This window comes from Ochotona princeps, chromosome 29 (genome assembly GCF_030435755.1).
Source record: "Ochotona princeps isolate mOchPri1 chromosome 29, mOchPri1.hap1, whole genome shotgun sequence".
In the NCBI taxonomy this organism is placed as follows: domain Eukaryota; kingdom Metazoa; phylum Chordata; class Mammalia; order Lagomorpha; family Ochotonidae; genus Ochotona; species Ochotona princeps.
The window spans coordinates 3,235,803-3,248,944 of record NC_080860.1 but is presented as its reverse complement, the minus strand read 5'-3'; the positions used below and the strand labels follow the sequence as shown (position 1 = coordinate 3,248,944).

At 46.6% G+C, this 13,142-nt stretch overlaps 1 protein-coding gene across 7 annotated transcripts in view; it reads right to left on the bottom strand.

Moving 5' to 3' along the window:
- Positions 1-13,142, bottom strand: part of MPHOSPH9 (M-phase phosphoprotein 9) — a 51,267-nt gene that overhangs the window by 33,993 nt on the left and 4,132 nt on the right. For 3 of the 7 annotated variants that reach the window (XM_058656583.1, XM_004595338.3, XM_058656585.1), the window contains exons 3-6: positions 11,375-11,528; positions 4,755-4,844; positions 4,103-4,605; positions 3,050-3,173 (exon numbers count right to left, since the gene is read on the bottom strand). In XM_058656583.1, coding sequence (XP_058512566.1) covers positions 3,050-3,173; positions 4,103-4,605; positions 4,755-4,844; positions 11,375-11,528 — 871 coding nt within the window. The remainder of the gene's footprint in view (positions 1-3,049; positions 3,174-4,102; positions 4,606-4,754; positions 4,845-11,374; positions 11,529-13,142) is intronic. The other 4 variants (XM_058656586.1, XM_058656588.1, XM_058656584.1 and 1 more) reach the window with 3 other exon arrangements.

The following is a 13,142-nucleotide window of genomic DNA, read 5'->3' as shown; positions in this document are numbered from 1 at the left end:
GGGGCCCACCAGGGGCCGGGCACCACGGGGATGACAGAGAAGGAAGCCAGGGCACCCACAGGGCAAGAACGCAAAGTGACAGGAATGAAGAGCGAAGGGCTTTCTTTGCCCAGGTAATTTACTCAAGCTTATGCTGGTTCTCTGAAGAGCCAGAGAAAGCTGGAACAGGTGTCAGAGAATGAGTTCAGGACTAAAATGATTTGAAATTTGCCCTCTACTTCCCAAGGAAACTGCAAAGTAGCTAGAATTAAAGTTATTTAGTATCAAAACTAATGTAAAAGCCATTACAATTCATGTATTATCATACCTGTAAATAATCGAATTCACTTTGACCACCACAAAGCATTAACACAAACCTAAAATGACAGGCTACTTCTCTGTAACTGCTTATGAATCCAGAACAGGCTGAAAACAAAAATCCTTCATTTCTCCTCACCGTCTCTGACACTGTCCACATTTCTATCACAAACTTTCGGCCAGAAGTTTTCTCAACAGTTCTGTCCGTGCTTACAGGCGCCCAGGCAGTCACACCAGGCAGGGTGGCAGAAACCACACATGCCCTCCCGGAGAGTCACCCGGAGCACTACACAACCTCCAGGAGGGACTTTCAAACTCACCTTTTGTCTCTTTCACTCAGGACAGAAAGGACCAGGAGAGGCGACAGCATGACCAAGGCAAGTGACCCCAAGACAGACATTTGTCCCACCCCAACTCTCAGTGGAAACTTCAACACTCAGGCTGACACAAACAGGCTGGGAGCCGCCCGCCCGGGGCAGACAAGGCCCAGGGTTTCTTCGGCTTTTTTTTTTTATGTTATTTTTATTTAAAATACAGAGTTACACAGAGAGGAGACAGTGAAATCTCCCTTTCATCAGGTCACTTCCCAAATGGCCATAACGGCTGGAACTGAGCTGATCCAAAGCCAGGAGCCAGGAGCTTCTTCCAGGTCTCCCATTTATGTATACGATTGCTTTAGGCCGTCCCCCACAGCTTGCCCAGGCCGTTAGCAGGCTGCTGGATCAGAAGTGAAGCAGCCACAACACGAACTGGCACCCATATCAGATTCTGGCACTGCAGATGGGGTCTCAGTGCATTATGACACAGCACTGGGCCAAGAGAGCCAGCTTTTAATAATAATAATAATAATAAAAGGCCATGAAATGCAGAGATGCCACCATCAGCCCAACACGATTTTACCTCAGAAGAGTTTCAGACAACTCTGAATTCCTCGGAAAGGAGAATGACACAAGACCACAAACACAGGAAAAACTGGGGCACTGGGCATCCCTTTTGCCAAACAACATGCAATTTTTTTAAAGATCTATTTATTCTCATTGCAAAGTCAGATATACATAGAGGAGGAGAAACAGAAAGATCTTCCATCCGATGATCCACTCCCCAAGTGACAGCAACGGCCAGTGCTGTGCCATTCCGAAACCAGGAGCCAGGAACTTCCTCTAGGTCTCCCATGCAGGTGCAGGGTCGCTTTGGGCTGTCCTCGACTACTTTCCCAGGCCGCAAGCAGGGAGCTGGATGGGACGTGAAGCCACCGGGATTAGAACTGGTGCCCACATGATATCCTGGCATGCTCAAGGTGAGGACCCTAGCCACTAGGCCACCACACTGGACCCTGTACCATGTGGGAGAATGGGAAGAAGCTCCTGGCTCCTGGCTTTGATTGGCTCAGCTCCAGTCTTTGAGGCCACTTAGGGAGTGAACCAGAGGATGGAAAATCTTTTTCTCTGCATATGTGCCTTTCCAATAGAAAAAAGAAAAAGAAAAAAAGACAACAAGGTCACGAGTGGCCACCCAGCACATAAGCACCCACCTGGACTGTGCCAGAACGGCAAGCCTCAAGATGTTCTCAACCCTAACCTAACAAGAGGCAGAAAAGAGCCAACTGTGGAGGAAAAGAGGCCTCCGTCAGGGCTAACCGACTCCCCCGGAAAGGCCACACTCTCACCACCTCCGTCAGGGCCAACCGACTCCCCAGAAAGGCCACACTCTAACCAAACAAGACCACACCACCCTGGAGGGCATTCAGGCTCCAAACAGCAGAACGGTTAGGTAAGAACACAAGCTTGTCTACAACAGAGCTCCCTCTGGGAACTAAAAGGCTTTTCCAGAAAGGGGCTACCCAGTGAGACTAACGGGCTTTTCTACAATAAAACTACCAGATGTGTGCCAACAGCTTTCCATGCACCCAAGAAGCTTTTTTCATTTACGTAGCTTCCCTCTTCCTCAAACCAAACCTGAAAACGTTCAAAGACCATGCCATTATCAAGATTAACTGTCACGAACTGAAGAGAGCAGGTACTCTAAGGAAGCAGACACGGGTCACACGAGGGTCACACGAGGGCTCAAGGACCATCCTCCTGCGCCGCCTTCTCCCAGGGACACGAAGGACACATGAGGATGATCCAGACACAGCCACTTTCTCAACTATCAGGTTGGCACAGAGAAATCTGATCAGGCAATTTCAATATATTATACTAAATACTGCTAACCTATAACTATCTAAGCCACTAAGGCTACAAGTAGATATTAAACCTTCCTCCTGGGGCCAGCTGTGTTACTGTGGTGTATGATTTAGGATACCACCCATGATCCCACCACGGGCGTCGGCAAAAGTCCAGCTGCCCCCCCTTCTGATCCAGCTCCCTGCTTGTGGCCTGGGAAAGCAGTCAAGGATGTACCGGGGCCTTGGGACCCTGTACCTGTGTGGAAGACCTGGAGGAAGTTCCCGGCTCCTGGCTTTGAACTGGCTTATGTCCAGCCATTGAGGTCACTTGGGAAGTGAATCAACGGATGGAAGATCTTTCTGTCTTTCCTCCTCTCTGTGTATCTGACTTTCCAATAAAAAAATAAATAAATCTTAAAAAAAAAAAAAAGCAATACTTACAACAATTTGGTATTTTCAATCCTATGAGATACCCAAACAGATACGTGAATGAACAAATAATGGGAAAGAAAGGACAGCGAGGAGTGTGCAGTGAAGCCACACACGCCACAGCGACTGGCCCGGCGGAGGGGCATGACAGGCACCCACCTGCTCGCTGGGGGACGGCTTGCTTTGCTCATTTCCTTGCTTAGACCTTGAACATGCTTCTTCTTGTGCTCTGTTTGACTGGCTCTGCTTCGGCTTTTGTGCCCATGACGTGAGCGACTTACTACTGAAAGGAAGAAAATTACTGCCTTGAGATCTATTTTGAGTTTTTTCCTAAAAGTTGAAAGACAGTGCTTCCTTAATTTCTTTCTCAACTTCCTACTAACAAAGGCAAAGTAAACAAAAGAACAACAACGACTTACAACAAACCAACTCTGCAACCCTGGAACAAAGCAAGTATGACCACAGTGGTCCTTTCAACTATGAAACGTAACTCCAGAGTGGAGGCATATTTACTGTGAGGGACTCACAATTACAGCTGAGAGTAGGCAAGAATTGTGTTGCTATGATTAAACACATTATTTTAATTCATGAACTTAGAGGTGGCTCAGCAGGCCATATAAGTGCTGGTTTAATTTCTGGCTGCTCTACTTCCCATCCAGCTCTCCACTAGTGCATCTGGAAAAACAGCTGAAAGTGATGCAAAACCCTGGCCCGCTGCCATCCACCTGCAGACCCAGGCGGAGCTGCAGAGTCCTGCTTTCATCTGCCCAGGACCTGTTAGGGCCATCGTGAAAGTGAACCAGCAGACATCAGACACAAGATCTCTCACTCATTTTTAAAGATTTATTTATTTTCATTGTAAATACTGACATACAAAGAAGAGGAGAGACAGAGAGGAAGATCTTCCATCTGATGATTCACTCCCCAAGTGAGCCGCAACGGCTGCAGCTGAGCCAATCCGAAGCCAGGAGCCAGGAGCTTCTTCCAGGTCTCCCACACGGGTACAGGGTCCCAAAGCTTTGGGCCGTCCTCCACTGCTTTCCCAGGCCACAAGCAGGGAGCTGGATGGGAAGCGGAGCAGCTCAGAGTCACACTGGTGCCTACATAGGACATCAATGCTGCAGACTCTACCCACTAAGCCACAGCCACACCCAACATCTTACACAATTAGAAAAAAAAAAATCCTCCCTTCAACAGAGTAATTCTACTCACCTGCTTGTTTGCCCGTTACATACTTCAGAAATCCTATTTTCTTCAAGAAACTCGTGTTCCAATTCCCCAGGGAAAATGGAGCCCTCTGCTGTTGAAGAGTCACAGAGCTCTTTGGTGGCTTGCGTGTAAAATGTCTTGTGTTTCACACCACGCCCAGGTGAGCCCATCTGGTCCCTGGGGGCCCCACGCTGCCCTTCAGAGGCGCCTGGGGGCTCCATGGCCCAGTCGGAATTTAATTCTGAGATGCAGAAGGTGCCGTAGCCACTGCTCACGGAGCCGCTGTCCACAGTGTTGTCCGGCAGGGGGCACGCCGCACGCCGCGCCTCAGGCTCCTTAGGCTCAGGGCAGCTGTCACCGCGCTCATGTCTCCCACTGTTTGGAGACAAAAAACCCATTTGACTCTTGGAAGACACTTGTTTGCTGGAAGAACTTCTATCACAGGAAACCCAGGAAACATCACTGGTCTGCAGTTTGACTAAATTCTTGATCTCTTCCTGTATACACTGGAAAGGAAAAATTGTAGATTTGGGTAAAAAAAAGAGCATTAAACATCACAATATTCTGAAGTGCAATGAGTCATTGCTCTGATGATGTGCTGGTGCTTTATCTTTACTGCTATACCAAGCTGATCTAGCACACTAATCTCAAATACCTGAATCTGGTGGTGGAACTGCTCCTGCTGGGCGACGATCTGCTCCTGACATTGCTTCTCCACCAAACTGAAGAGCTGGAACCACCTGGTCTATGCAACGATAAAATACTTGTTAAAAATCACTCTGACCTTAGTACTTCACAGAAACTTCCCCCAGTAAGAAAAGGCCTTTCCCTGCAATCTGTCGGCCAAATTAAGCAAATGGATATGTGTATTTGAAGCAACAACAGGACAGAGGCTTGACTACCCGCAGCTCACCTGCAGTCTGGGGAGAGCTCAAAGCCTAGAACTAGAGAGATCTTACTTCTCCACGGGCACTGTCGTCTGCTGTCACCTGTTGCGACATCTCTCAAAGGACGCTCACCTGCACCTCATCCGTGTGAGCAGCCTGTCCTTGCCTAACAGCTACTGACTTTCATTAAACTGTGTCCAGAAAAGGATCCCAGATCCTAAGACAAGAAATGGCTTGGATTTATGAGAATATAATCCCCCAGCTTAATTGCTTTTCAAGGAAGAGACCTCTTTAATGTAAGATATTAGACTTCCAAAGTCCTGCAAAACTGAAAATTAAAAAAAAAAAAAAGCGACTCACAAAACCTGCGGAACTGCCTCTAACTCTAACTGCAGGCCATGACCCATCCTGACTCCCAGAGGCAGTCAGTGCCTCAGCCAACACCAGAGGGGCACAGGTATTCCGGAGGACTATGCCCAATGGCAAGGCTGGTACACTATCCATAAGAAACCTGCAGCGAACAAGGGAAAGTACCACTAAGCAGCGACCATGAAAACTAACTTTCTTGTTTGCAAACCTAGCGGTCTTGCAGGTCGTCATTCCTGACATGGCCTGCACCACTGGTTCCTCACACCTCCAGCTTCACCCTGCCACCGCACAGCCTCCTGGGCCCCTGTGTATTCCTTCAGTATGTCTGTCACCTCACCGGTGATGGCCTTACTGGACCCAAGGACTGGAAACCTCTCTCCCCACCTCTTAATCCAACTAATGCCTTCCTGTCCCAACTGCAACCTGTCAGCTTCTCGCACCAGCCCAGTAGTCCCTCTCATCTGCCTCCTCCAGGGCATCTACCAATCAGAAGGCATCCCAGCCGTCCACCCTGCTGACCGGCCCAAGGCACACCAGGGAGGGACAGTCACGCAAGCACAGAAAGATGCAAATTTCAACTTCATCTTTTTTTAGGTTTTTTTTTTTTAATTTTTTTAAATACCTTTTTTATTATTGTTATTATTTTATAGTACAGTTTCATATTCCCTTATACCCTCTGGGATAAAAAAGAAATTAACAACATCAAGAAGTTAAATAACATGTTATTAAATGACTAATGTGTAGCTGAAGAAATGAAAATCAAGAACCTTCTTGAAGAAAATGATGCCACTGCTTGATCTACGAGTCATTGAATGATTTAATCAGAAGAAAGTGTTTTGAAGAGATGAAACTGACAAAAAACAACAAAACCCATGTGATATAGTTTCTGCTGATCTTTGTTGAAGTGAGTCTCCTCCAGACAATACGAAGATGGGTTTTGATTTTTAATCCAGTGTACTAATCTATGACGTTTGATTGAGCTTAAGCCAATTATATTCAGAGTTTAATATACATGGGTGGTACTTTGGTCCTGTCATTTTAGGAATGGGTAGTTCATTGGTTTAGTCGTCTGTTGTCATTTTACTGGGATGTTCTTCCTGTCTGCAATTGGTTTCGGTAGGTGCTATTCCTCTTCTCTGTGAAGAGAACATCTTTAAGTATCCCTTGTAGGGCAGGTTTGGAAGAGGCAAATTCCTTTAGCTTTTCTTTGCCGTGGAAGAATTTTATTTCGTTTTCAAAGACGAAAGAAAGCTTTGCTGGATATGTTATCCTGGGTCGAAAATTTTTTTCTTTTAGAATCTGGAATATGTCACTCCATTCTCTTCTAGCCTGTAGAGTTTCCTATGAGAGATCTCCTGTGAACTTAATTGGCTTTCCTTTATATGTCAATTGATTTTTTTCACATGCACATTTAAGGATCTTTTCCTTATGTTCAATTGAAGAGAGCTTGATGATCATATGTCGTGGTGAAGATCGCTTTTGGTTAAGCCTGTTGGGAGTTCTGTGCCCCTCCTGGAACTTGTTTCCCACTTCTTTCTCTAGATTAGGGAAATTTTCCTTTATTATTTCATTAAATACATTTGCAAACTCAGCTTCTCTTTCTGCACCTTCTGGGACTCCCATAACTCTTATATTTGGCCTCTTAATAGTGTCTTTCAATTCTTGAATACTTTTTTTTGCCTGATCCAGCTCTGCTTCCAGCTTTTTGTTTGCTTCCCCCTGATGACAGGAAATACCTTCCAATTCTGAGATTCTTTCTTCTGCTTGCTTCATTCTGTTTTGGAGACTCTCCACTGTACTCTTAATTAATTTGCTCCACTGTGTTTTTAATTTCTGATATACCAGCCTTGATTTGCTTTATTGCTTCCTTAAATTCTTTGAACTCTTGCATGAGCTTCTCATTGTTAATCAGAATCTTTAAAATGAGTCTTATGGATTCTGTGTGCCCCATTTTCTCGATGTCTTCCTCAGTTAACTCTGAGGTTGGCATAGGGTTTTGCTCCCGTGCAGGGGAGTTTTTGGGAATATTCATTGTGCCTTTGTCTCTTCTTTTGCTCTTGATCATTGTACTTCTGGTTAGCAGAGTCTTCTCCTTGGGGTAGGTTTCTAAGCTGTGTCAACCACAGGTCTACAATGTGATTTTACTCATTGCAGTTGGTACACACCTTTTTGCTTGCAGCCACTTGTGCTACAACCTCCAGCGAGTTCCAGGTTTGGGTTCTTACGTCAATTTCCACCTGGTCTCCACAACTCCAGCTCTTGGCTCACCACTCTCCTCCACCTCCTGTAATACCGTGCTGAGGCTTCACCATTGTCTCTGCAACCTTTCTCCCACTTTCAGTTGGAACAGGTCCCAGGATTAGAGAGACACCAGGTGTCCTATGTAATTAGGTTGTTGGTGGTGCTGATCTTGTCGGAACCTGTTGGACGTTAGGTCTGGGTGCCACACAGACCTCTTCTGGCTGGTACGATGCCACAGTCGGTATTATTTTCCTGCGGGACCAGTGCATTCACGGACCTCAGCAAGTTCTCGCGAGATCAGCACATGAGCAGTTCACTATTGTCCCCTGCAGTCCCAGAGCTATTGCCACAGTGCCCAAAATGGCTGGCGCCTGATGTACAACCACTAAGGTTCTTGATTTGCTGGCCGTCAGATCGAGGGCTATCCCAGACCTGCCCTGGGTGGAACCCGTAGAATGCCACGTCGTTGCAGTTCACTGAGACAGAAATGAGCTCACTCCCAGCTCAGCGCATGCTCCGTCCTCTCCCTTGCCCTTTCCTCTTTACACAAAATGGCGCCCAATTCAGTTCTAGCAGGCTGACTGGGCTGTGAAATCCACTCTGTTCTCGCACTGCCCATCTGAGATCTGCTGCTCTGTCTCTGCTCCTGGTCAAATCAAACGGACCAGCAGGACGGACAGTTCTTTGTCTGGGTTCACCACCCGAGCTCCCAGTAAAAGTCCCTTCCCACCTGGTTGCTGGTGGAGTTTCGGCTGCTGTGGAGTTCAGATCGCCGTGCTGGAGTATCAGTCTCTGCAACACCACACCGTTGTGTCCACTGCTTTCCTGTGTCGGTCAGTCTCCAGGTACCCCTCTGCTGTTGTTCTGTCCTTTCCTACAACCTGAAATATGTCCTCTCTGCTTCATCCTGATTGAATGTTTTTCCGTCTGTCTAAACGTGTCCTTACCCTATTCCGCCATCTTGATTCTCTCAACTTGATCTTTGCTTCATGTTATCAACAGCAACAATCCAGAGCCCTCCAGGTTAATGTTGGAAGCCAGATAACAATTTCTAACTTGTAAAATCTGAACCCTAAAAAAGTGAAATTGAAATCTACAAAAATTAGTGAGACAAAGGCAGAAAGAAAAAACTTATATGTAGAAAAAACCAGCTTCCAAATGAAACAGCACAGGGCTGATTGGAAGTATTCTAACTCGACTAGCTTCACAAGGAACACAGGGCAAATTAAAAGGGGTTTCTTTTTAGGCCAGGCACTGCAGTGTCACAGGTCAAAGCCAGGGGCAACACGTCATATCCTGGATGCTCCACCTCCAATCCAGCTCCCTGGCAGTGACTTGGAAAAAAGCAGCAGGAGCTGGCACAATTAGCTGGGCCCCTGCCACCCCATGGGAGACGGCGATGAAGCCGCAGCCAGATCCAGCCCTGGCCACGATGGCCACCTGGGGGCCACCAGCAAGCACAAGACCTCTCTCCTTGTCCTTCTTTGTCTGTAACTCTGAATCTGAAATACTTGAAAGGCAGGTGACAAAGAAGAAGAGACAGAAAGAGATTTTCCATCTGCTAGTTTACTCTCCAAATGTCTGCCACAGCAAAAACTGGGCCAGGCTGAAGGCAGGAGCCAGGAAACTCCATCCAGTTGTCCAACACGGAGGGCAGGAACCCAAGGACTCGGTCACCTGTGCATGCGCACAAAGCTGGATCAGCAGCACAACGGCACTTCACAAGGGGATGTGGCATCACAAGCAGCACCTTGACCAACGGGCCACAGCGCTGGCCGCCACAGCTGGCATTTTATCTGCTTATTTACTTAATCTGTTTATATGGAAGGTAGAGCTACAGAAAGAGGGAGAAGCAGAGACAGAGATCTTCCATCTGCTGGTTTGCCCCTCCAGATGGCCAGCCATCACACCAGAACAGGGTCTGGTTGAAGCCAAGACTCTAGAACTCCCACCAGGTCTTCCCCACGAATGTGGGGTGCAGGACTTTGGCCATCTTTTTCTGTTTTCCAGGAACATTCAGTAGGGAGCTGAATCCAAAGCAGAACTGCACTCAAACCAGATGCAAGTGGGATCCTGGATGAAAACATCTCTCAGTAACTCCACCTTTAAAGTGAGCTTTGGGCCGGGCGTGGTAGCCTTGTGGCTCAAGTCTTCGCTTTGCACACTCTGGGATCCCATGTGGGCACTGGTTCTAATCCCGGTGCCCCACTTCCCATCCAGCTCCCTGCTTGTGACCTGGGAAAGCAGTCAAGGATGGCCCAAAGCCTTGGGACCCTGCACCCACATGGGAGACCTGGAAGAGACTCTGGGCTCCTGGCTTCGGATCAGCTCAGCTCCAGTCTTTGCGGCCACACTAAAACATCAGGGGCATTTATTTTTTTGATTTCACATTATTATGAAAAACACTTCAAAACACTAAATAAACTAAAATTTTACAGATATATTTTAACCTTTATTCTCTGACCCTACCACAATCCAGGGGGCCAAGCAGTAACCCCAGTAGCCAGGTACAGCAGAAAGGGCGGAAAGACACGGGTTCCTATGTGGGCAGGGGAAGCCAATGGGGCCTTCTGATCAAGCTGTTGCTTAAATTCACAAATAGTTTTCGATTCTGACTGCAGGTACTGATCTCAAAGTATTACAAATAACAGCTTCTAGTCAAACATGAATTTTACACAAGTTAAAACTACATTGTTAAGCTACAATGGCTTATTTGTCATAAAGCATGTTAGTTTAGCTATCATTAACTAATAAACAGATACACCAGAGGAAACACTTAGTAAACAACTCCATTTTTAATCATGTCATTTTACAATAGCATTTTATAGATTTTTTTTTACATTAGCAACTATTCACTGGTATATAGAGGAAAGCATGAAAAGTATAAAAACCAAGTCACTGATTTTTTTTTTTTTAAGATTTATTTTATTTTTATTACAAAGTCAGATATACTGAGAGGAGGAGAGATAGAGAGGAAGTAGAGCTGCCGGGATTAGAACCAGCGGCCATATGGGATCAAGGTGAGGACCTTAGCCACTAGGCCATGCTGCCGAGCCCCAAGTCACTGATTTTTAAAGTATGCAATAAATTACCCTTATAACTTTAATAGTTATTGATAACTAAGTAATTATACTTTGGGATACTGCTATTAAATTCTCAAACCAAGTAATCTTTCATTCCATGTATTTTGCATTCCAAAAAATTGCACAAACTATATTTTAAAACCATGATTGACATTTGAAACAAAATTGGGTGCTAGTAATATTTTCTGTTTTATAAAGTACGACCAAATCTTGAAAGTCAATCTTGACTATTATTCTATGAAACAAAATGCAGTGTTCTTCCAACTGTTAAATCACTTTATCACAATTAAAAAGACACCACTGGCCTAAAAGTAACACAGTGTAATCTCTCCCAGCTGTGTAAACTGGTACCTAACAGAAACTTTATAACTAGAACAACCACAATATTCCAAAGCTGGCTTAGATTTTTTTTAAAGGGTAATTCCACACGACTTTCGGCAAACTCTGGGACAGGGAACAATTTCAAGACAGCCCAGGTTCCCAAGTGGTATGCAGTCGCCTGTCCATCTCTCCCATAGCGCTAAGAAGACCGTGACCCCTTCTCACGTGCCCAGTGTCGCCCCACCGATGCAGCTCGTCACTTGGTTCTGGCAGTAACTGAAGTACCAGAACATGCTCCAGGACACACAATTCTAATCATACCAAGTTTAGACATAACTACTTTAAAATCGCAAAGATAAAGCAAAACCCAGTACCTCACAATTTTTCCACAGCTCCGAATCTGTCTTGCCACTGTGCTGCAGTTCTTGCATGAGGGAGGCGACGGCCTGCACTGCGCCCTGGCCGACAGCTGGTCCGGTCTTCCCTGGGAAAGAGGACACCGCGTTGGTACATAGGTGGAGACTACTTCTGTTGAAACATAAATAATGCACATGGTTGTCTTCATTCTCCCAAAGCGCTGAATAATTCAGCAGTTCAAGATTTAGCAGAGCAGTACAAAACCACTGACATTCTGTCCTCCTGAAGGCGCCTCATTTGTTGCAAATCTGATTACAAGCTTGTCCACAAAAGGCAAATGGCAGCCAAAGAAAGGGCTTTCTCAGAACACAAAGGAAGGTCTCCAGGAGACATGGAGCACTCCAGAGAATCTGCACAAAACGAGCTTGTGCTGAACAATCCTAGAGTCGCAGCCGCTCCGGTCTAACTCATGCTTCCAGAGGCCCGAGCCAGGCCTGAGAACAGCGCTTCCCTGTGCACAGGGATCCCAGGGCCCAGAGCACAGGCCAGGCCGCGAACCGGATCCCCTCCCGCGTGACCTCCTGATGCCCATCTCAGCTGAGCCAGGCTAGGCAGGATGGGGCCGACCTGGCGGGGACAGCAGTGACTCCACAGGGACTTCTTTTCCAAAATGGACAGGTTTCCCATTTGTGTTACAACACAGAGTGTAATTTAAGACACTAAAATAAACGCAGTCACTGAAAGGTTATTTGCATTTAGTGAGTGAGTGATACCTCGCTTTACTTCTCAAATAATTTCTAAAAAAAACCTGGACAGCCAATGGAAATAACAGTAAAATAACAGAATCAGAGAAACTGAATTAAAAGCTGAAAGAAGAAACTGACTCTTGTTCCTTCTAGAACTTGCACTATTTTGCTCCTGTCCACAAGCAGGGAGCTGGACGGCAAGCGGGGCCATCAGGACACGAACCGGCGTCCACATGGGACCCCCAGCATGTGCAAGGCAAGGACTTCAGCTGCTGGGCTACCGCACCCATATCCTTCTAAGTTGCCTTAAATTCCGACCAAGGAGGGAGAAGCCAGGGAACACAGAATTGCTTCCAGATCCCTGGGGCTCAGTTTTCAGTCCCTGACCAGCAGCCCAGTGTGTTCTGAGCCTGCGCCTCACTGCAGTTCTATTCAGTGGTTCTTGCCTCTTGACTGTCCATAAACTACTCTAAATTAGGAAATCAAATAAACCAACCTAGTCAGACCACATACAAAATTGAGAGTAAACTGGCTCTGATTAAAAGCAATGAGCAGAGTCCCAGTGCAATAGCCTAGTGGCTAAAGTCCTCGCCTTGCACGCTTCGGGATCCCATGTAGGCACCGGTTTGTATCCCGGCGCCCCACTTCCCAACCAGCTCCCTGCTTGTGGCTTAAGAAAGCAGCCGAGGACGGCCCAAAGCCTTGGGACCCTGTACCCGCGTGGCAGACCTAGAGGTGGCTCCTGCCTCCTAGCTTCAGATTGGATCAGTTCCAACCGTTGCGGCCACTTGGAGAATGAATCATTGAACAGAAGATCTTCCTCTCTGTCTTTCCTTCTCTCTGTATATCTGACTTTCCAATTAAAACACACACACACACACACACACACACACACACAATGAGAGGCTGGTGCTGTGGCAGAGCAAGTTAAGCCATCTACCTGCAACACCAGCATTCCATAAGTGCACCAGTTCAAGTTGCTAATGTTCCACTACAGCCCAGCTCCCTGCCAATGCTCCTGGGATGGCCTGGGCCTTGC